Genomic DNA, 22,714 nt, shown 5'->3' on the forward strand with positions numbered 1-22,714 from the left:
CCTTGGCAGCACGAGTTTTAAGAAATGTTAAGAAAAGTGGGTGTTAGTGGAATAGAGGTCTCACTTGTATATATTAGTTTTAAAAGAAATATGAGTGGTATGAGTTAGTTGAAGGTGGGATCCTATTACCATTTATGGTAAAAAGTGAACCGGGACTCTTATTCGCGAACGGAGGGAGTATATAATTAATTTCTTAGTGTTATCATTCCACGAAATCCAAAATAATAATATTCATTTGCATTCAAGTATTTTATTACTATAATTCATCTTTAAAATTCTAAATTATAAAAACGAGTATATGAGCATATACTTTTTTTAAATGTTATCATCCAATGGAATTTAGTAGTCATTCATATCCATTATTTTTTATTACTAAATAATTCTTACAATTATTCTAAGTTATAAAAATGACTGTACGTACATATACTTAATTTCCAAAGGAGATCATTCAACGGAATGATAATATATCCAATTACTTTTTATTAACAAATCATTCTTCAAATTCTAAGTTATAAAAACCAATATCGACATATGTAATTAACTTTTTAATCTATCATTAATGAAATAATAATAATAAATTTAAAAGTTCTAAGTAATCTTATATTTTTTAATCATATGATACTTGCTAATTATGGAACGGTTTTGGGTTGTTTAATTGAAATTTTATGATATCATTTGCATTGCATTTATGATACCATATACTACTAATTTGAGAGTAATTTGACTTTACAAATATAAAAAAAGGATAATATAGTAAATAAATAATTAGTTGATAAGAAAACCGGTTTAAATAAAAAACCGATTTAAAATTCAAGGGCATTTTGTATATACAATATTTGTTAATTAATCTTTTCTCCTTTTTTAAATGTCTCTAAATGTAATCCAATCTTAATTTCATTTGTCTTAATTTCTTTACTAAAATAACGATATTTAATGTTGAAATCAATAATGAAATAAGGACAAATAGATAGCCACCGCATATAATTTCGCCAAATTTCAACATCCAGCACTTGCTTACAACTTTAAAATTTGAAGAATAAGAAAACACAAGACTGATAAAACCGTCAAGAAAGAACATTGCATAAATTTTGGTATGCATAAATTGTAGACATAGAGTTGAAGATACAATGTTGTTAAAAATTAGTAAGATGACAGATTATGTGAGAGTAGAGGGGCAAACAAAAATTTAAGATACAGAGGAATGAAACACAAAACATGTTCCTTTCTATTATCCAAGACAGCAACTAAAATTGAATTGCATACCTTCATGCAGTGGCATTGCATATCACACACTCGTTTAGCTCATCATCACATGATCAATTGACTGAAGTGCTTGATTGGCAAAAAAACGGACATCTACATCAGGGTCCTCAGCAAGCTCTACTAAGCTGGGGCGTATCGATTTCTCCACCACCTAAATAGTATGAAAAAAAACTCAGCTGGAGGGAGGAAAGAGAGTAAGGTAAGCTAAAGAAGGCACTAGGCAGTGAAGGTTGAGGCAACTCACAGAATGATCAACGATGGGGATCATTGACTGCAGCACCTTTGCAACGTTAAACTTAATGTTGGGTACTCTGGATAATATTAGAATCGAGCATGTTAGTCATCAGAACCCGAATGTGTGCTATTACACCTCCATGGATGGGGTGGATAGACAATTACCTGTCCTTTGATGCGGTGACCATAACAGGCAGCAAGTGAGAACATGTGATCTCAGAACCCATAACGGGAGCAAGCAAGGCAATTGAACGAAGAACAGTCATCCGGTACAAATAATGGGGATTGTTTACCATATCCAGAACCTGAATGAAAATGAATTCAGCTCATCAGCCAATCTGATCGATGGCATACATAGACAATGAGGTATTGTAAAATCAAACAAGGAACCGCTATCAGATAAAATCATGGATATATATCATATATGTGGGGAAGGGAATTGAGGTAATGTAGGAATCCTGGAGGAACATATATTTAGGTTACAAGCTTACCAAGCAAAATTCAAGTAGTAACCTGCAGGACAAGAGTTGCACTATATTCCAACAATGTAAAACCTTTTCTAATCTCCAGATAATTAAGAACAAAGTCAAAAGGTAAGACGTAAGAAGTAAGAACAGTTCCTAACATAAAAGTCAACTGCTGGAGACAAGCAATAAGTATTAAAGATAACTAAGTTACTCTTGTCACATCTTTGATATAGTTTGTAGAGCAAAGAGGCAATACAAAGCCATATATCTAAATTCGTAAGATAGCATGTAACTCGCAACATTAAAAGGTGCATATGCTGCAACCAAACATAAAGCTTTTGGATATTGTCGTATACCAGCACAAGACACAAGTAACCCCTTAGTTTAAGAATCCTGAGGTTAGCAACAGCCTTTTCATTTATTAGTGTAAGAAACATGATTATGATAAGAGGGTAGGATAATAAGGCACAATAAAAGCCAATATTGTATGACTTTTTTCACCCTGTTTTCTCAAATATTCAAACTCTTTATTTCCCCCTACTTCAGGTCAGTGCAAAAGCAGACGATAATATATCATGTGATTTTCTAAGACTTCTGCAACACATTAGCCAACACTTATAATCCAAAATCCTCATAGGAAAATAAATAGCCAGAGCAGAGAAGTTCGTATGAAAGGTTGGAACATAACCAAACTAGTAGCATTTTAAAAAAGTTTTCCACAACCTGAGGAATGATATGCTGCATTGCCCACTCTGGACCAAATTCTTCTGCCAGACGTTTCAGATTATTAGCTGCAGCATCTCTAATGGAGTACACCTGAACAAACGCCAAAGGTTATGAATGGACTAATAATATCTAAAGAAACCCAACTCACCCGGAAAAAAGGGAATGGAAGAGCAGAAAAGGGTGTGCTTATGCATGAAAAAACGAATAAATATGGAATATGGGAAAGAAGGAATCTTCATTTTGCAATTGGCTGCAAAAGAACAGTTGCTAATCATACTTCTGGGAAAAATAGAGAAATGCCAAGAGATGGGTGTTCTTTGGATGCCTCATCAGAGTCAAGTTAAAACTCCAAAGCTCAAATACATATGCATTATATACCTTTTCACATGTTCTCAAATATATGGAATCTAAAATGAGAGTAGCAATCAATATATAGTAAGACAACATAACATTTAAACTTTTTCTCAAGAAACTTCAACCTTGTCCTGTAGCCACTGCATGCATAGGGCACCTAGCTTTTCATCAAAAAATCCTACACCCAGTTGACTAGCCAATAAAGGTATATATTCTATGATGGCGAGCCGAACTCTCCAGTGCCTATCCTCTGCCAGCTCAACAATAGCTGGTAATAGAGATTGCGAGAGTAAATCAATTCCAATAACCTGCAAGTGCCGAAAAAAACGATTAATTTGACACAGTAACCTCACAATACAACAATGAGTCGAGCACCACACACCTGATTGACTTGATCTAGCTTGCTGATGATATTAAGGCGAACATCAGGAAACTCATCTTTCAAAAGTGAAAGAAATATGGGAAGAAGTTGATCAATTGTTGCATCCTGCATTATGACATTAACAACACAATGTCTATTAAAATATCTAGTGACAAGTGAGCCTACTATGTATATTACCAATAATTACAATACATAACCATTAGCAATACAGTATATTTCAGAGAACTCATTCCAGATCCATCCACACACATTTACAACTGATTCGAGCCACAATGCTAACAAGCTTCAGTATTTTTGCTATGTGAAACAAGAAGCTACTAGTTCCGCATGAAAGGCTTCTGCTGTATCTAACAAACTGATAGCATCAATAAAAGAGTTGATATTTGTGTACCAGACACGGGAAAATGAGAGGAGATGCAAGTATCAAGCAAGTCATGAACAACAGAGAAATGTTTTAGGAAATATCCCTAACAGAGGTAGTTTACAAATAGAAGTTTACGACGAAGACAGCGAAAACTATACATCAGTAAAATGGACAAATAGGTACCGTCAATTGAATAGATTCCCCTATGTACCATTATTTGGAACTGTGATTCTTATAAAGCACAACGATGAGGGCATCTTAACATGCCCCAGCTATGCATCCATGAGTAAACATAAATATGATACCACTATCAACTTAAATTTGATATATATGTTTTACCTTCCCTAAAACAGGAGCCATCCCCATAATGACGGATGCCAAAGCAGACCTTACATGCTGTGAAGAATCAGATGACAACTCCTGCAAGCATTATCCTCCTCTTGTAAGACGGTTCCAAAAGACAGGTTCGTATATACATAGAAAAAAGATCAATCTTGATTTTTGCATCATGGTAGATTGGTAGTTACCTTTACACAGGGAAGAATATGTTGGATAGCCAGATCGGGGTTAACAATTCGACAAAACTTAGTCACTTTTCCCGCAGCTGCAATTCGGACTTCTGCTTCATTATCTCGAAGTATTCGGACATATGCAGGAACCAAATCCGTCCTTGAAACATCATAGAGTTCAGTTGTTCATATTTGTATTCCAAAAAACACACAAGAAACCTAATGTCTACACTTATACGCCAACAAAGATTGATCATTGTCATTAGTACTGATCTCATTACATTTAGGAAGCTGGTCATTTAGGAAGCTGGTACCCCATACTCCTCAAAAGTGGCAAAAATAAAAGGTTCAGTAAGGTTGATGAGATAATTACAACACCACCAAAGTGCTACAAATTAGTATTTCTGCAAATAAATCATTAACTGAACTATGTCTACTCAAAAAAGGTCATCTATGTGTGATAGCTGCAAGTTATACTCCCACCGTTTCCTAAAAATGAAATTCTTTCCTTTTTGGTCTGTTTTCTAAAAATAGAAACTCTCCATTTTAGGAAATAGACCCCACGATCCACTAACACTAATTCCACTACTTTTTCTCATCTTATCTCTAACTTTACCCATTTTTCTCATCTTATCTCTTTACCAATTTTGCATTAAAACCTGTGCCGTTTCCAAAGTTCCTATTTTAAGGAAACGAAGGGAGTAATATTTATGGAATATTCCACTGAAAAAAAATACAGAATGTTTTGGCTGAGGCTGAATGAGGGAATTTCAACAGATTAGACCGCCACCAGAGTGGTATAGTGGGTATATACAAAAGGCAAACCCCCCCCCCCCCTACCCCAGGAACATAGGTGCCAGAAAAGCAGACATATTTCTTTGTCAGATATACATAAAGCATCAACATTAAAAGGAACTAAAAATAGAGTGTTTAATCAGATGCAAAATTGAAAAAATAGAAACCAGATATTGAACAATACCTAGTAGGTTCAGGTCCCACAGCCTCACATAGCTCATACAATTGATTGGCAACCATGTAGCGGACACGCCATGACTTATCCTAATTAATACAGCAAAAAATAGATCAACAAAAGTAATAGAGCAACATCCACTTGCAGAAAAACAATAAAAATATGACCAATTGATATGTTGTGAATTGCAGGCCAAAAAATCATAATTGATGCTTAGCCAAAATAGAGTAACCTACAATGAAGCATTTGAATAACGGGAGAGATGAGGCATAAAAGATTAAAAGGGTTCCAACAGATTATTCAAACTTTAGTTCTAGATAATACTTGAAGCATGAGTAATAAACAATCCAACATATATCTAATGAAGCAAGTAGATAAGATCTAATGAAACTATACCAATAATATCACAGCACATCTACTATTATATCATACATCATGGCTAATAAAATGAATACAATTCAGTAAGTACCTGGGAGAAGTTGACAATGACGGGGAGAATGTGTCCAACACAATCTTGAGGGTCCAACAACTTCCCGAGAGCAGCACAGCCCTCAACAGCTAGCAAGCGAACAGAATCCTGATCTGAAAATATGAACTAAGTTCAATTTTACTTCACCACGCAACACTCATATTACAAAGAAGACTACATTTTAATTTTTTAATAGGTTTTGATATAAAATATTATTTTGCTGAACAAAATTATAGCACTAATATCTGCAAATATCTAAGCCCTGCGATCTACCAAGCACAAAATTCAGAATCTTTAGAGTTTATGCCAGGGCAAGTTGTATGACTGTACCATCAATCACTAACAATCTACGACTTCTGTGAGATAATTAATATTAGCTGGACGTATGATTTTACCATCCTGCGTAAGATCCTCGAACATGGACATGATGTCGCTTTTGAGATACGAAGCTTCCACAGTGGCAGCAAATTTTCCCAAATTTCCCGCAGCAGCCCTTCTGACCATAGGCATATCATCTTGACACAACTGGCTATAAATTGATCTTAATTCTGTCTTTAGCATCTCTGAGGCACTAGGGTAAGCAATATGAAATAGTCCACAAGCCGAAACACGAGCTGTAAACCACTCACCAGCTGCCAGCCTCTGTTAACCAAAACAGAGCAAGATAAAAATGAAATGAAGAAATTGCACATTCTTGAATGCTTCACTACCAGAAAAACAAGTTCTACACAAATGCACGTGCAAGGAAGAAGAATAAGATGATACAAACAACATAGGACTAGCATAATTTTAAATAAAAATCCAAATTCAAACACCAAACCCAACTCAAATTGCATGGCATTTTAGGCGATAATCAAGAATTAATGATTAAAGCGATTTCACATTTCAGTTGTGCTTCCAAGTTCCAATATAATATATTAAGCTATCAAGAAAAGTTAAATCATTAGTAAATTTGGATACAGGATGAAGACAAGGCTGATTATTATAAGAAAATTAATAAAACATACCAAAATCTACTCAAATGTTTTGCTCAAAAGGACCCTAGGAAACCATGAAATGGATTTCATACTTGCAAACAAATGTAATAAAAAAAATCCTAATAAGCTTCTAGTGATTATACATCTCAGCTTAAAATTAAAATAAAATGCAGACAAGGTATATAAGAAAGGAAACAAGGGAAAACAAAAATTTGCAATCAGACATCATATATGTCTGAAGAACGATAATATCAAGAATGAATTTATGACATTTGGCTACAAACTAACATAGCTAAGCAGATAACTTCTAACCTTCACAAGTGGAACAAAAGAATCAACCAAATCACTTCCTTTCATCTGTGTTCCGATTCTGCACAATGATTCTACAGCTTTATCCCTCACACAGGTCTCTTCCACAGTACAAAGGGTTTCCAGTGGGAGGAGCAAAACCTGTGCATGCTCCACCCCTCCAACATATGGAACGAAAACACCCAATTCTTCAGCCATAGCAAGGAGCACCTCATCATCATCGTCATTGTTCTCACTCAGAAATGGTATCAACTCTTTTCGAGTCCTTTCCTCCCCCAGTGCACGTGCAATGGTGGATAGTCTTCGTATAGAGTTCAGCCGGAGTTGAATGTCATCATTCTTGAGCTCATCTATGAGCACCGCTATTGGATACAGAGGCTCCTCCACCATCGCCATCCAACCAAAATATTAATCTTCCTTGAAATTAAAAGCTTCACTGAAGCATCGTGAAATAATAAATGTTTAAAAGGGCTGCTTCATAACTAAGGGGTGACATGAATGTCTTTAGAATCATTGAATTTTGTCCACAAAAACTAGAAAATGAAAGGAAACCTGTAAACTATGCACAAGATCTACTTCAACAATAAATGTTACAGAAAGAGAAATACATGATTTATGATAACTGAACGTAAAATTCCGATTACACTCATTGGCATAATTTAAATGAAGATGTAACACTGCGTTGCAGAGGATTTTTTCTGCCAGGGATAATGAAACGTTCCCGAATGCGGAACATCACATTTTATTTCTGATTAAGATTTAAAATTTGCATAAAATTTCAATCTGTGAATTGGTAAAAATAATTACTGTCGCCTCATCCTCCATGTAAAGAGAATCAAGGGCAAAACAGAAGGAAAATCGAAGATCTGGAAAATGTAAATCCGGACAAGGGCAAAATGAAAAAGAGAAAAACAATTACTGTGTGTGTACAGTATGTATACATCCATGTGTAGAAGGGATGGGTAGGGTGAGAGAGTTACCGCTACCGGAGAAATGAGTTCCAGCCGGCTTCCCGCAGATTCGAAGGTTGAGAGAGACTGTGTTTTTTATCGCGGCTCTCTTTAATTTTGTGTTTTCTATTTTGTTTGGAAGTCGCATTTCTAGGAGCTAAAAAACGGGTTACGAAGTTTTTTATTCCCACGTAAATCGGATCCGTCCTTGGGCCTTGGCCCGTCATTTCTTTTTCTTTTTTTATTTTATAACTGTATTGGATGGTTATGTGATATTTTGAATTAATTTTTTCAAACCACTGCTAATTTTCCATTCCAAATTTATCGTTTTTCTTAAAGAAAATATGTTCAATTGTAAAATATTATCAGTAGTATTTGATTTTTTTTTTTACTTGGATTGAATATGTGGTAGTTCAGGATTTTCAAAAGTTAGGTTATATATTTTTCTTATAAAATTCCTAAATTCTAAAGAAAGAGGAGTCGTGGAGCTTAATCACTTGAAATTAAAAACAAGATTTGGATACAATTATGCAAATATTACAGGTTAATTAAACCATACATATAAAATATTTAATTAATATTTTTAATTAGTACTCCCTCTGTCCGCCACTAGGAGTCCCGGTCAATTTTGCACACTCATTTTATTAAAATGATAATAAATAGTTAAAGTGTAGAAATAGTAAAGTAAGATAGAGAATAATGTAGACAAGATTCTTGACTACATTATTCTCTCTCTTATTTTACCTTTTCTACACTTTAACTATTTATTATCATTTTTATAAAATGAGTGTAAAAAAGTGATCGAAACTCCTATTCGTGGACGGAGGGAGTACAAAATATTTTATATTAACATATAATCGTGTGACTAGTGTTTCAAATTAATATATCCTTAAAAAGTTTTTTGACGGAATATACTAATTTATAACACTAATAAAAAAATTTGAATGAAATATGCAAATTTTAAATATTTTGTACTAATTTAAAACATTGGTTAAACTTAAACGTTTTGTATGTATGGTACTTACTTCAGATATTCTCGTATTAGATTATTAAATGTTTAAAATTTCTTTTCTTTTCCGGTCCCCTTTTTACTTTTTTTATTAAAGTTTTATTTTTATAATTTTAACGTTTTGTACGTAAGGAGTATATATTAGAGAAAACATTCAATCATCAAATCAAATATCATAATTTTCAAATCGTATTACTTTGACGATTAATAAAAAAAATGAATATATAGTCGAATTACAACTTTCAAATCCGAATAAAAAAAAGTGATATTATTTGATTCGATTACATCCAATAATAATAAGTACTCCCTCTGTCCCATAAAGATCATTCCATTTTTTTCATTTTCGTCCGTTCTATAAAATTTGTCTCATTTCACTTTTTACCATTTTTAGTAATGGACCTCATATTCCACTAACTCATTCTCACTCATATATGATTATAAAATTAATATATAAAAGTAGGACCCACATTCCATATTTCAACTCACTTTTCATTACATTTCTTAAAATCCGTGCCCGGTCAAAATGTGACAATCTTTGTGGGACGGAGGGAGTATTATTTATTTTTTAATATTCATTTCACAAATATGGAATTGTTATATTAGCCCCATTATAATGAAATAGTATATGAAAATAATATATGTGATTTTTTTTATGTGAGCACTGTCATGCATGTTTAACGAATTAAAATATATTATTGAAATGTTATTATTTTTTGACATATTAAACAATATTATTGAAATTTTTAATTTTATAAAAATCATAAAAATTAAAGCTTAATTCACTAATTTTTTTATAATTTCAAATAAATAAATAAAATAATATATTAAACTTTCATTTTTATAAAATCAAAATTTCAACGACATTTATAATGTGTTAAAATTAAACTAATTTTATAAAATTATACAAACAACCATTTCAAACGATCAAAACTAGAACTAAAATACCACCATTTATACATGTCAAGCAAAAACAAATTTTATATAAGCATTAAAACTTAGACAAAAATTACAACTTACAAAATTAAACGGTGCAAAAGGAAACGACACGAAAATTTGACCCAAACATATACACGAACTACCGAATAAAAATTCAGTGGTTCAGACATATAACTATTGTCCATCATAATTTCAAAAACTAATTAGACACCATTGTGATAATATGTCCGAACTAATGAATTTTTACTCCACGAACCACACCCATGTCATCGTGCTCGTGCTCGTGCCCACGTGGTCCTAACCGAGATAGGCCTTCTACTAATATCCAAAGGCTCTACACCTTCTTCATTCCTTGATCCATTCTCACCTTTTCCATCCGAAGCCATCTCCATCTCATCAAACACTGCATTTCCCTCAATCACTCCCCCTTCTGAATCCGAGCTCGATCCAGAGAATGACCTCCTAACCATAGTCTTGGACTTCAATTCCATACTAGTAATCTGCTCTTTGGGAGTGGCCGGATCCCCCGACTCCGATCGAGACAGTTCCACCGCGATTCTGGCGGCCGCGGCGGCGTAAGCGGCCGACTCAAAAGCCGCTTGCGCCGCATCCGCCACGTCCTTGTACTTTCCCCTCAGGCTTCCACTTTCCCTCTCATCTTCTGCCTTCTCCTCAGATGAACTCACACTGGTTTCCTGCAGCATTAAAAATTAAATCCATACATAATTGATTAGGATGGAAATTGGATCGTTTTTTTTTTCCGATTAATGCTGGATTCATAATCATACCACTGGAGTTTCTGATGTAGGAAGCTCGATGCTGTTCTCCAAAGCGATCTCCTTAAGCACCTTCATTTTGTTCTCCAAGCTCGGCATCCTCGTCGATAGCTTCTGTATAACCTGCACTTGAAATTGATTAATTCAATGCAAATTGCAAAATCTACTTTGATTATTGATCCAGATTCAACAGCAATGTTACATTGGGATTGACTCCGCAATTATTGCGCAATTCAACGGCGCGAGCTGCGAATTCCCTCCCGAATCGAAGAGTGAAGATCGCTCGAAGCTCCTGCAGCTCCGGAAAATCTCCGCATCTCGTCGAAGCGAAGATCAACGTCGAAACCGCCTCGAGCAGCTCCTCTGGGCAAAATCTACCATAAACAGAAATAGAAATTGAAATCAGTGTAAATAAATGCGTGATTATCGTGGTCATCGGAAAGGAAATCAATGACCAACTTGTTGTGTTCGAAGAGGCTGACTCTTTCCACAAGCAGATGGCAGTATCCTTCCAACACCACAAACACATCCAACATGTTCTGCTCCTTTATAACTTGCTCCACCTATCATCATCAATTGAGATCTAAATTATTATTGAACAAGTATTTGATACACACCAAACAGGAGAACTCAGCCCAAAAACAGAGACTTGAGAGAGCCTATTTAGTCTATATACTCCACACCGTTGTTTTCACAACCGATGTTGGAATTGAGTCCGTAACAGCATTTCAGTGTTATTCAGGAAGAGAAAGGAGTTAGGGGTGCGTACCCTGAGAAGAGCCCTGTCGTGGGTGTTGTTGGTGAGGAACTGAACGACATCGGATCGGGCGACAGAGCAGCGGGCGCGGCGCTGGTTCTTGAGCACGGCGAGGCGGGAGACGGCGAGCGACGCCGTGCCTTTGAATTTAGTGGCTTTGAAGCTTCTCCCGAGCAAAGCATCCAGTTTCTTCCCCATTCGATCACAAATAACAAAAGCTAGGTGCTCCTTTGCACCTTTTTGTTGATTACGCAGGCAGTGTGTGTGTGTGTGTTTATATATATACTCCAAATTTTTAAGGTATAAAAGCAGAAAATCTTGACGTTTTGCAATAAAATTAAACGCGTGTGTGGAATTTCTTGGTGATTAAGCTTAAGGGATCTTTTCGTATATGGGAATGGGGAGATATGCATACGCGTTAAGTTCGAAAAAACTGAGGAGCTTCGCAAGCGGTCCTATTGATATGTACATTTGAATTTTAATGAATCTTTTACATTTTTTTAGAAATAGGTAAATGAAATTTAATGGTGAGTGACACTAATAATTTTGGCACTGTCCTCTCTATTTTAGGGATCTCTACGTTATCCACAAGAATTTTTCTTATATCAAACAAAATTCGTGGGATATTCTTTCTTGCTTATGTAATAATGTCTGCGCTCAACAATAAGATTATATATTAGTATTATACATGGCATATTCAGATGAGGACTTCAAGCTTTATATAAATACAGGAACAAGTATACGACTGCAGATATTATGTTTGATTAACTAGTTGTTTATTTGTGATATTGGAATTGATCATGTATAATTAGTTGTATTTAAAGTATAATTCTATGTCGACATGATGATTTAAAGCCGAGTGGATTAAATAATTGACCAGATTAAATTGTTTTTTTTTTTGGATTAATATTTAATTGCAATTAATATATTATATTGAAGTACATGATTTACATTCATGTCATCAAAATAATAAATTAACTTGAGCTTCATTCTATCATTCACATGTGAGAGCACATTCTTAAAAAGAATCCCATATATAAACGTGAAGCTACACATATAGTTGATGTGTATTATAAGTTTAGTGTCTGATTTAGAAATTGTACACAAATACAAATAAAAAAAACTTAAACAAACATCAAATTGCTCCGCGCATATTGTTTTTTAGATCAAACCCTTAATTAATTAAATGTATCAATCAATCATCCATCTAATTGCCGTAGTAGCAAGTTAATAGAATAGCCAAAAACAAGTCCATGTTTGGTGGCCAGCTTACATCAATCTTCAACATGCATATAAACAAAAAGATGCATACACACTCTGTTTAGTCCAATAAAGTGAATGATACAGTAGTAGCAAAACTTTAACTTAGAACACATGCTTTACCATTACTAATTAAAATTTTGCAGAAGCAAACACGAAAAGAATAGGGCCTTTTCTAGTTTTACGGCTAATGTTTGTTTTTCAATTGGGAAGAAATATGAGTACCAGATTAGTGGAAATTTTCTTCTTTCCAGCCCCACAAAGTAGAATAGACAAGAAAAATTGACTTACTATAACCATTCAAAGATTGTTTGAAGAAACCTCAATGTACAAAATGTCTAGAAGGGGTGGAAATGTTCTAGAGATCATTTAATTTGTTTGTGACGTGTGGTTTAATTTGATACAAGAGTTCAAACGCATGTATATATAGAAACTTTAGCGTCTCATTTCATACATAAAACATAGAGAAGAGAAAGATATTCATCAAAAGTGTTAATGCCTTTTTTTTGTAATGCTTAAAACATAAGTGCATAACACAATAAATTGATTAACAATTGCATGTCCCTTGGAGTCAATTTGGAAGGATATATGGATTTCAATTCACTAATTCCAATCTCTTTTTATTTTGTTTAAAACCAGGGACCAGGATATCTACCAACGATGACTATTTTTTTTTGTATATTTATAGATAGACACCTAAAAATGAGATAATTAGCCTATGAATTTAAGACGGTTTTTCAAGTATACGACCCAATTTTAACCTTATGATTTTATACATATGCACTTCTTGGGGAAAAGATCAAAACTTCGACAAACCAATTACTACAGTATTACACGATGGGCTATTTAAATGGACCACTCTAAATCATACCAAGGCAATACAACTCCTTCAATGGCCCAAATTCCACCTATAGTCTATACTCTATTTTGAGTAAGATACAGCTTTAATTAAGATAATCAAACCTTATTTTGGTAACATAGTTTAAAGAAGGTGTAAGCATAAACTTCCAAATTTTAAACAATTCACTTTGAACTTTAGAGCATCTTACTATTTTTCTAGAAATATGCTACAGTATTTTTTAAAACGAGAAAATTCTGTAGTCACTATTTAAAGTGTAGTACACAATAATTAAGCAAACCCCGCTCATGTGCAATACCAACCACACAAAGAGATCTAGCTATTTGAAAATAATGCACTTCTGTTTTGTTCTCTCTTAACATCGTCAGATCCATCAATCATTGTACTATGCATTAATTATGTAAATACTCTCCATTCTAAAAGAGAATCTTAAGAAACATGATGTAGTAGTATTTTTTTAATGACACTCGAGGGATCACATTCATCTTGGAAAAATTGTAATCAATCTATAAATAATCATTCTTCATACATATATATACATAACAAAAATAGACAGTACACTTAATTTACAACTGAAATGGAATAAACACAAGGCTAGACAACAAGAGAATAATTTAATTGAATGAAATTAAATACAGAAAATTATATTGCTATATTGTTATCTGCGCTTTGAATGTGAAAGAGTTAGTGTCACAGTCTTCTCAACGACACTGATCACCAAAGATTGAGTCTCTCCTGCAATATTAAAGGACCAAAGTAGCATAAATTAATGTTTTCTTAAACTAAAGATTGAGGTTATGAACCAATGAACTGAAACACTAACCATTCATCTTGTTTATAATCTCAGCCACTCTTTGCCGGCACCGTGAACACCGAAAATCGGCCATGAATACTACTTCTTCAACCTTTTTTGAGGCAAAATCAATTATGAAACAAACTTGAACACGCAATAAAGTTGTGTGGAAACAGAGTGAAATTATACTTACGAGAGGTATGGCCAAGGACTCCACGGAAGCTACGGTGGTGTGGGGGCGGACACGGCCTCTGCCGCCCGTTGCTTTGACTGAAATCTCATCCACTTTCCGGCTAACAAGAGACATGATATTGCGACGCTGCAGCTTTAAAAGAAGCATGAATAAGTCGATGCTATATAGTCTTGCAACTTATAATTATATAGTGATTAGAGTTCTAATATAGTTATAACGTGTCAATTAATTTCAGAATGATGAATGATTGCAACACATTTCTTTTGGGTCAAGTTAAAGGTGGATAGAGTGTGAGTTAGGATCTGTCTCCAATAGGTGATGGACAGGTAGTTTGCTGTCCTACTCTTCCATAGTATGTTTCATTTCTTGTAATCATGCAATCATCTATTTCTCACAATAATTTCAATTCAAGTTATATTCGACTATTTGAGAGTAGAACATATTAGAATTGAGATCATGATTGCAATCCTCTTGTTTTGAACTACATAATCTCCAAACTAATTTTGAACCTGGTTTGGCTGAAAAAGATTAGATGCCTTTGGCTGAAAAAGAAAGGACCCACATTCACTTATTTATCCACTGGGTCCCACCTAATCCATTATTCCTCCACACCACATTCATCTCATTAATACTTGAGAGCTTGATTGTTTTGAGACCTCCAAACTGAATGTTCTTCCATTTAGTAACTTATCAGGTTCATATCTCAATTGGTATAACAGAACAACCACATATCACATATATTAAGATAGATAGATAGATAGATAGAGTAGATCAGCATATAGAAGATAATATACTTTCTATAAGCCTGTAATCTTATCTACTACTGTCCAACACATTTACACAATACATTTACAAACAGCAATCCTAAATCCCATCATCTTATTATTCTTCTCCATACCTTTAAATCCTGCCACCATAGGATAAAACAAATAAGTAAATGCCACACTAAACTAATTTATCAAAAACAAACAATTCCTAAAACCCTCCTCCCAACAGAGAGAAAGGGTAGGACGGTGGAGGATTACCACTCTCCTCCGCCCCCAACCTTTCCAAATAACCAAAACCGTCCGCCGCCTCATTCGCAGCGCCACTACTTGAAGGTAGCAAGCTGCCACTTCCACGGCTGGGGTCAACACCCCATGGACTAGACACACTGGCGTAATTAGGGTGGTCTGGCATGATCATAGGCGTGACGCCTACATTAACCCGGCCATGGCTCAACCACTCCGGCGACAACATATCCAGCGATGGAGAGGACCGGCAGTAAACGTCTTGGTCGAAGTTTCCATCCGGCGACGAGATTGGGGTGGATTCCGCCATTGTGCTTGGCTGATCTTGATCATCCTCACTCTTGATGGAGGAGCCGGAGAGTGCCATCCCAGACAACGAGTTGGACGAGGACGTTGTGATCATGAGCTTCCTCTTCTTGTCGGATGTCAGGCGGCGCATCTTCTCCTTCTCGAGCATGATCCGCGGCAGGATCTCGGGGTCTTGCACGACTTTGCAGAGGAAAGTCATCATTTGTTGGGGTCTTCTCTCTGTTGCCTCCAGCCTACGGTTCATGCTCTGAAGCTCCTGCTCGAGGCTCTTCTGCTCCTGCTTCAGCTTGGCAATCTCTGTTATTAGGTCTTCGTCTTCGTCGTCTTCCTGCTTGATGTGGCTGCAGCCGCTTCTGCTGGTGTGTTTCCGCCTCGCGATGTTGCAAAGTAGATGCGTTTGGCCGCGTAGGAACCACTCGTTGGCGAACTCCCACCTGTCGGGATCCACCTTTCTGAAACCCTGATGCAAATCAATGGTAAAGGACAAGCCAATTTTGTCATAAACCAATCATGAAATGAAGGAAAGATGGAGAGTAGACAGCATGTCATTTGATACAAATCTTGATTAACTGTAATTGCTAATCTGAAATGTGAATCTCCATCAACATTTCACAGTATAAAAATGATCAAAGCAAAGCTCATTAGTTCTTAGTTTCAAAACTTGGATATTATTCAGAACCAGCCATGCTATATCTCTCTCTTGTCAGGGGAAAGAATTAAACAGAACCAAATATTTGGATAGCACAACAACTTCTCTCGACAGTATCTATCTACATATAACAGAAAATCTATAGAAATTCCCAATAATAACAGAATGTGTATATTAAAACAATTAATAAATGATGACAGCTGCTAGTGCTGAATGCTCTGGGAAATTTGTCTAAAACAGATTGATCTGGACTGGCCCCACCCCCCACGCCCGGGCTCGGCCTCCTAAAACTAGTAGTATTTCATTGGGAAAACCTTTCATCATCTAGAACATAAACTAAATATTCAGGAAATGTTAACTGTTTACATTATTTGACAAAGATCTCTTATATACGAAGTTTATACTTGTCTTTTCTAAATGGAACCATACGCTTTTACTAATTAGTCCACCTAAATATAGCAATGCAAAAACTAAAACAATGAAGATTCCCACAATATCTCTCTCTCACCACCATTGCCGACGGCCTCCACACCGCAGCACAATCGAATTTCACACTTTATGAGTCCTTTTCGCCGCTCCTCCCCCAAAATTGTTCGCTCCAATACCTGAAACGTATTGGAGTTGAGGACCATATTGATAGCCAATATCGAACCTTCATCTTAATTTCTTGCTGCCCGGGAGAGAGATATCAGGGGAATTTTTATTTCTTTTCATACCTAAATGGCTCTGGTGGAAGCAACCATGATTTTTCATAAATCCGCTAAAATAAAAGCTCAAACTAGGCACATTTAAACAGTAACAGATTTAACATATAGCTCTACCTATTCCTATACTAATTAAGTAAGTTTTATATGATGACAGAGTTAGAATTTAATAGCCTAATCACATAATTATAAAGTTTAGTCAATTTAATTGAATACATAGATTTCTAGTGAATCTATTCTATATCTATCATAGTAGTACGGGCCTCTTTTATGATTTGTATTCATTGATTCAATAAATAACGCCAATGAATAAGCATTCCATTTAAGAGATTGGATAAGAGTATTCACAATCACAAATTTAATTATACTAAAAAAACAAATTAGATAGATCATCTATCCTTCACTTTTACTCCACCGCAGCAGACCTAATAATTTCATTGTCCATGCAGGAGAGAGAACTTTCACGCCATTGATTGACTTGTTGAATACGGTTACTCTCATAACAGAAAAACTCAACTGAAAACAATTTTTTTTCCCGGCAATACAGTTCACCCAAATTACTTTCCAAATCAATCTCAGAATGAAAATTCATCAATAACATACACTCGTCAACAAAATCGGCGTGAAATGTTTATACAGATTTCACCAAAATCACAGCGAGACTGGAAAATTAATCAAAAAAAGGGAGGCGGCAAAAAAACTCACATAAGTATTGAGCTGGCGCACGAAGCTGGAGAAATTGTGATGCTTAAAATACGCCGGCAAAATCCTCTGCGAGAAATCCAACGGCTCCAAAACGATGAAACTATTGTTCGCCCTCCCCCACGCGATGAGCCGATTCGTCGCCGGATCGTTCACCATTTGGTACGTCTTCATCACAAACGGCGCTACTGTATTATTACTACTGCTGCTGCTGTTATTGTTAATCTCCATCCCGCGCATAATGGCTCCGACCCCCACACACAGATAGAGAGAGAGAGAGAGAGAGACGGATAGAGAGATTAGAGCGAGGGAGGGAGAGAGAGAGAGAGAATAGAGAAGAACTACACCATAAGGAACAAGTCACTCTGCATTCAATTTGATGGTGAGAGGACACCATGATATAAGGTGTGGGCGGGCTGGGCCCTACGGGTCGCGGGTCCGGGTCGGGCCATGCACAGTGAAGCTGGAAAAATGAAAATGTGGTATCGGGTCAGATATTTTGGGAGGGTCACGGGCTGGGCCCCACAATTTAACCCTTTTTTGCATTCTGAGTTATGACACGTTATGGTCTCTCATTTGAGGGATGGATATTTTTGCGGGGACTTGGGCCTCACGCGCCTTCGGTGGCGCGTAGGAGTGGTCCCTCCCGGGATACTGCAACGTGTCGAGTGTCGGAGGGAAGACGCCAAGAGCGTTAGGCTGGAGTTACAGCTACGCGAATCACGCTCGATATAGTTATTTCCATTTGCATTTTTCGCCTCTTGTTTATTGGTTTTTTCTCTTTTTGGACCATCTGTTTTTTTTCTTGTCACACTTCAAATAAAACATTACTTGATGAAAAGGATAAATTTAACTACAAAAATGGTCTCTGGACTATGGGTTATCTCGCCCATAGTTCCTGGACTTTAAAAATATCATCAGACATCCCTGGACTAAAAGTTTATATCGAAAATGGTCATTTTTCACTGTTTTCGGTCGAAAATACCATTTTGAGGGGTTTTGAGAGATTTGGACAGGTCTTTTTACACTTTTAACATTTTCAATCGGATATTATTTCAGTTATGTACTAAATCTGATATTATTTCAAAATTATCATTCTTATTCCCTTTTGTCATCTTTCACTTTATTTCTTTATTTCAATATTAGATTTAATTTTTTTACAAAATTACATTTTAAATTTCAATTTTCAAATAACAATAAATTTTTTTAACTATAAAAATTATTAAATAATAAAAATTAATAGTCATAATCAATATTTGATAATGTCTAATATTTAATCAATAAGGTATGGCAATGCCTTAGTTTTAATCAATATTTAATAGCTTTAATCATAAATATTACATATAACACGATTTATTCAGAAATAAATATGCTTCTAATGTAAGACTAATATAATTTTCGTTTATTAATTTGAAAACAATCAAAATTTACTAGAAAATTTCAAAAAAATACTCTTATATAAATATTTTAGTAGGATCAAATTTTTAGTCAACTTCATAATATTCAATCACAAGCAATTATAACAACCGAACGAATGCTAAATAAAATAGCTCTTATTTTTCCATCATGATTAATACTCTCTCCGTCCAAGATAAGTGAGCACAAATTTTTGGGCATGGAATTTAAGGAAATGAAGTTTTGTTAGTAAAGTGGAAAGTGAATAAAGTGAGAGAGTTAATAAAGTAGAGAGAAAAAGTAAGAGATAGAATACCAAAAAAGGAAATGGCTCACATCCCAAAAAGGAATGTGAGTCGCTTATCTTGGGACGGGGGGAGTATTATTTTTCTGTACTTCTTCAATTCAGCTGAATATTATACTCCCTCCGTCCACAAACAATAGATCTATTGTTGTTCGGCACGGGTTTTAATGTAGAATTGGTAAAGTAAGAGAGATGAGGAGAAAAAGTAGGTAAAGTAAGAGAGATAGGGAGAAAAAGTGAGTAAAGAATGAGAGAGGGAAGAAAAAGTGGGAAAAGTATGAGAGATAAACTTTCCATTTTTAGAAAGTGATCTATATTTTGTGGACGTCCCAAGGAAGATGACCCCTTCCTTGGGCGGCACGGGATTTTATGCAATTATATTTTGTGTGTTAAGAGAAGAGAGTAAAGTAAGAGAGAGAGAATAAAGTAGAGATAAAGATGTTTCTATTTTAAGTAATGGATCATCTTGGTTGGGACAAACCAGAAAGGAAAGTGGATCATCTTCAATGGGACGGAGGGAGTATTAAATAACAAAAATTAATAGTTTTAATCAATATTTATAGTGTCCATGAATTAATAGTTTTAATTAAAAAAATGTATTGATATTTAAAAATCAAAATTTAAAATTTAAATTTATAAAATTAAATCTAATATTGAAATAAAGAAACAAAGTGAAGGATGACAAAAGGGAAGAAGAATGATAATTTTGAAATAATATCAAATTTAGTACATAACTAAAATAATATCAGATTTAAAATGTTAAAAGTGTAAAAAGACAAAATTGCCCAAACTCCCCAAAACCCCTCAAAAGGGTATTTTCGATCGAAAACAGTGAAAAAATGACCATTTTCGAGATAAACTCTTAATCAGAGATGTATGATGATATTTTTAAAATTCAGGGACTATGGGCGAGATAAACCCATAATCCATGGACTATTTTTGTAGTTCACTCTATTTTATATGAAAAGTAAATCATATGTCCATGTTTGCCATAGAAAAACATCTTCAGTATAATTAAATTATAACTATATTTGCACTCATCCCATCACAAATAACGATTTTTAAAAAAAAAATTACAATTAATGGTTTATAAATTGATTATATTATTATTATTATTATTTTCCACTATTTGAATGTTGCTTAAAAATAGGACGAGAACAAACAATGTTTTAAGAGTTGATTATTATTAAGGAAAGAGAACACAACTCGCAAAGTGAGGTCGAGGGTACACCTTCATCCGCAATCACAATTCTTAGTGGGAGAATTAAAGTTTGTAGATAACTCTTCGGATGATCCGATTGTCGGAACAACGAGAAGCAAATATATTTGGGAGAGAGTCATTGAAACGTAAAATCGGTCTCGGCCCGATGGGGTTACCACACACACTCACAAAAAGATTCGGGAGAAAATATTTAGTAGTCCTTCCACACTACCATAGCACCATGAGGTTGTGTGTCCAACCAATTATCTATTGACAAGTAAGAATATAAAAGGCCACATATCCAACTAGACATGTAATTATTTAGGAAACATTCATTATACTACTTTTATGGAAAATTGTATGATATAAATATGGAAATTACTAGTATATGATATATTGCATCTTTATATATAATAAAATAAATAAAATCTTACTAACACTTGTGGTATATTCTTTTGTGTATGACTATTATTATCTTTTTTTTTTCTTATTTATTATGGATATAAATAAATATACTATGCATATAAAGCATGACCATGATTTAATTTTATTTGCAATATTAACCTATCGAGTAATCATTTATGTGCACTAAAAAAAGAGAGAAAAATTACATTGGGCATACTTATTTTAATTTATGTAGAATTTTCAATTATATATATACATAGGGATGTAGGGAATTGATCAATTGCTAACTCACTCTCTAGTTGCTAACTATAACTAATTTAAGACCACGTGATTTTAGAAATCTAGTGGTCTAAAATTTGCCACGTGTAATTTTTGTTTTTATTAATTAAATCGAAAAAGATAAAAAAAAAAAACTATCAAACTAGGGTTTTGGATAAAAATATCAATATAGTGTTTTGAGAATGTCAACACAATGCTTTGAGAATGTCAACACATTGCTTTAAAAATGACATTCTATATGTATTATATTGACATATTTTATATACTATGTTGACATTTGTTGTTGTACGAAAAAATTGAAAATTTTTCAATTTTTTTTTCTTCAAATTTTGACATTTGGACATATGCAAGTGAGATCTCGTTATAATCCTTATGAAATTATCTTTAATTTGATATATGTTGTGTGAAAAAATAATTTAAATCGAGAAAGTTATATGCGTTTTAAAGTTATGTGATATTTTTCAAAAGTTAGTCACAACTAATTTGGTGTAAATTAACCTTAATACCCTTATTGACGTTTTCATTTTATCGTATTGACATTTTGGGGCTGATGATCTAGGCCATTGATTTGAATATCTAAATGCTATTATTTAATTGTAGTTAGCAATTAAGTATTGAGTTAGCAATATAACACTTCCCTTGGGATGTATTAAGGTCAGAACGTTAAGTATTGTCAAAACGTCAAACCATGTACATTTATACATTTATACACATATGTAATAAACGTCAAACCATGTACATTTATACATTTATACACATAAGTAATGTAGTACTAATGTACTACATTAGTACATTATTTGTGTATAAATGTACATGGTTTGACGTTTGACAAAGATACTGATTTGATCGTAATACATCCCTACATATATTTATTTATGTATATAAAAGTAAGAAAAAGAAAACTATACACATAAAATAAAATTAACAAAATGTTGTAGGATTACATTTTTTATTGCGATACATATTGGTTATTATTATTATTATTATTATTATATTTTGCAAATATAAATATAAAATATATATAGAAGCTGAAAATATATTAGTAATGATCATATTTATATTATGCAATTTTTCATAAAAGTGGTATAATGAATGTTTCCTAAATAATTGCATGTCTAGTTGGATGTGTGGCCTTTTATATTTCTATTTGTCAATAGATAATTGGTTGAACACACACCTCATGGTGTCATGGTGGTGTG

General features: G+C 34.3%; 4 protein-coding genes across 5 annotated transcripts; all 4 read right to left on the reverse strand.

Moving 5' to 3' along the window:
- Nucleotides 1-1,053: 1,053 nt before the first annotated feature.
- On the reverse strand, nt 1,054-8,116 carry LOC125205718 (serine/threonine-protein phosphatase 2A 65 kDa regulatory subunit A beta isoform-like). The gene is made up of 13 exons (XM_048104792.1): nt 8,005-8,116; nt 7,028-7,460; nt 6,134-6,380; nt 5,739-5,851; nt 5,279-5,358; nt 4,318-4,459; nt 4,130-4,210; nt 3,427-3,531; nt 3,170-3,352; nt 2,688-2,780; nt 1,663-1,802; nt 1,508-1,574; nt 1,054-1,414 (listed from the first exon to the last, which is right to left on the reverse strand). The coding sequence occupies exons 2-13, from the start codon at nt 7,418-7,420 to the stop codon at nt 1,298-1,300; spliced, it is 1,761 nt and encodes a 586-aa protein (XP_047960749.1). The 5' UTR covers nt 7,421-7,460; nt 8,005-8,116; the 3' UTR covers nt 1,054-1,297.
- Nucleotides 8,117-9,914: 1,798 nt separating this feature from the next.
- On the reverse strand, nt 9,915-11,729 carry LOC125203583. Its single transcript, XM_048101963.1, has 5 exons — nt 11,465-11,729; nt 11,155-11,258; nt 10,898-11,069; nt 10,708-10,818; nt 9,915-10,614 (listed from the first exon to the last, which is right to left on the reverse strand). Exons 1-5 carry the CDS (start codon nt 11,648-11,650, stop codon nt 10,186-10,188), a joined length of 1,002 nt encoding a protein of 333 aa, XP_047957920.1. The 5' UTR covers nt 11,651-11,729; the 3' UTR covers nt 9,915-10,185.
- Nucleotides 11,730-14,057: 2,328 nt separating this feature from the next.
- LOC125203434 lies at nt 14,058-14,806 on the reverse strand. The gene is made up of 3 exons (XM_048101773.1): nt 14,558-14,806; nt 14,395-14,476; nt 14,058-14,306 (listed from the first exon to the last, which is right to left on the reverse strand). The coding sequence occupies exons 1-3, from the start codon at nt 14,702-14,704 to the stop codon at nt 14,230-14,232; spliced, it is 306 nt and encodes a 101-aa protein (XP_047957730.1). The 5' UTR covers nt 14,705-14,806; the 3' UTR covers nt 14,058-14,229.
- A 464-nt stretch (nt 14,807-15,270) lies between these two features.
- LOC125203451 (heat stress transcription factor C-1) lies at nt 15,271-18,289 on the reverse strand. 2 transcript variants are annotated; one of them, XM_048101795.1, is made up of 4 exons: nt 17,935-18,289; nt 17,034-17,130; nt 15,583-16,336; nt 15,271-15,464 (listed from the first exon to the last, which is right to left on the reverse strand). In XM_048101795.1, exons 2-4 carry the CDS (start codon nt 17,037-17,039, stop codon nt 15,394-15,396), a joined length of 831 nt encoding a protein of 276 aa, XP_047957752.1. In that variant the 5' UTR covers nt 17,040-17,130; nt 17,935-18,289; the 3' UTR covers nt 15,271-15,393. The 2 variants fall into 2 exon arrangements, with proteins under 2 accessions (XP_047957752.1, XP_047957750.1); XM_048101793.1 differs by lacking the exon at nt 17,034-17,130.
- Nucleotides 18,290-22,714: the final 4,425 nt, after the last annotated feature.

Source organism: Salvia hispanica, chromosome 2 (genome assembly GCF_023119035.1).
Source record: "Salvia hispanica cultivar TCC Black 2014 chromosome 2, UniMelb_Shisp_WGS_1.0, whole genome shotgun sequence".
In the NCBI taxonomy this organism is placed as follows: Eukaryota; Viridiplantae; Streptophyta; class Magnoliopsida; order Lamiales; family Lamiaceae; genus Salvia; species Salvia hispanica.

What these genes read in the sequence shown, in the direction of transcription:
- LOC125205718 (XM_048104792.1), bottom strand. Translation starts at nt 7,420, where the DNA reads ATGGCGATGGTGGAGGAGCCTCTGTATCCAATAGCGGTGCTCATAGAT. An exon ending in ATATTCTTCCCTGTGTAAAG is followed by an intron (nt 4,211 to 4,317) that starts GTAACTACCAAT and finishes TAATGCTTGCAG; the next exon opens with GAGTTGTCATCTGATTCTTC. An exon ending in TCCCCATCGTTGATCATTCT is followed by an intron (nt 1,415 to 1,507) that starts GTGAGTTGCCTC and finishes CATACTATTTAG; the next exon opens with GTGGTGGAGAAATCGATACG.
- LOC125203583 (XM_048101963.1), bottom strand. Translation starts at nt 11,650, where the DNA reads ATGGGGAAGAAACTGGATGCTTTGCTCGGGAGAAGCTTCAAAGCCACT. An exon ending in ACGACAGGGCTCTTCTCAGG is followed by an intron (nt 11,259 to 11,464) that starts GTACGCACCCCT and finishes TGATGATGATAG; the next exon opens with GTGGAGCAAGTTATAAAGGA. An exon ending in CTACATCAGAAACTCCAGTG is followed by an intron (nt 10,615 to 10,707) that starts GTATGATTATGA and finishes TTAATGCTGCAG; the next exon opens with GAAACCAGTGTGAGTTCATC.
- LOC125203434 (XM_048101773.1), bottom strand. Translation starts at nt 14,704, where the DNA reads ATGCTTCTTTTAAAGCTGCAGCGTCGCAATATCATGTCTCTTGTTAGC. An exon ending in AGTCCTTGGCCATACCTCTC is followed by an intron (nt 14,477 to 14,557) that starts GTAAGTATAATT and finishes GCCTCAAAAAAG; the next exon opens with GTTGAAGAAGTAGTATTCAT. An exon ending in GATTATAAACAAGATGAATG is followed by an intron (nt 14,307 to 14,394) that starts GTTAGTGTTTCA and finishes TTAATATTGCAG; the next exon opens with GAGAGACTCAATCTTTGGTG.
- LOC125203451 (XM_048101793.1), bottom strand. Translation starts at nt 18,171, where the DNA reads ATGCGCGGGATGGAGATTAACAATAACAGCAGCAGCAGTAGTAATAAT. An exon ending in TGCGCCAGCTCAATACTTAT is followed by an intron (nt 16,337 to 17,934) that starts GTGAGTTTTTTT and finishes GATTTGCATCAG; the next exon opens with GGTTTCAGAAAGGTGGATCC. An exon ending in GTTGGGGGCGGAGGAGAGTG is followed by an intron (nt 15,465 to 15,582) that starts GTAATCCTCCAC and finishes CTATGGTGGCAG; the next exon opens with GATTTAAAGGTATGGAGAAG.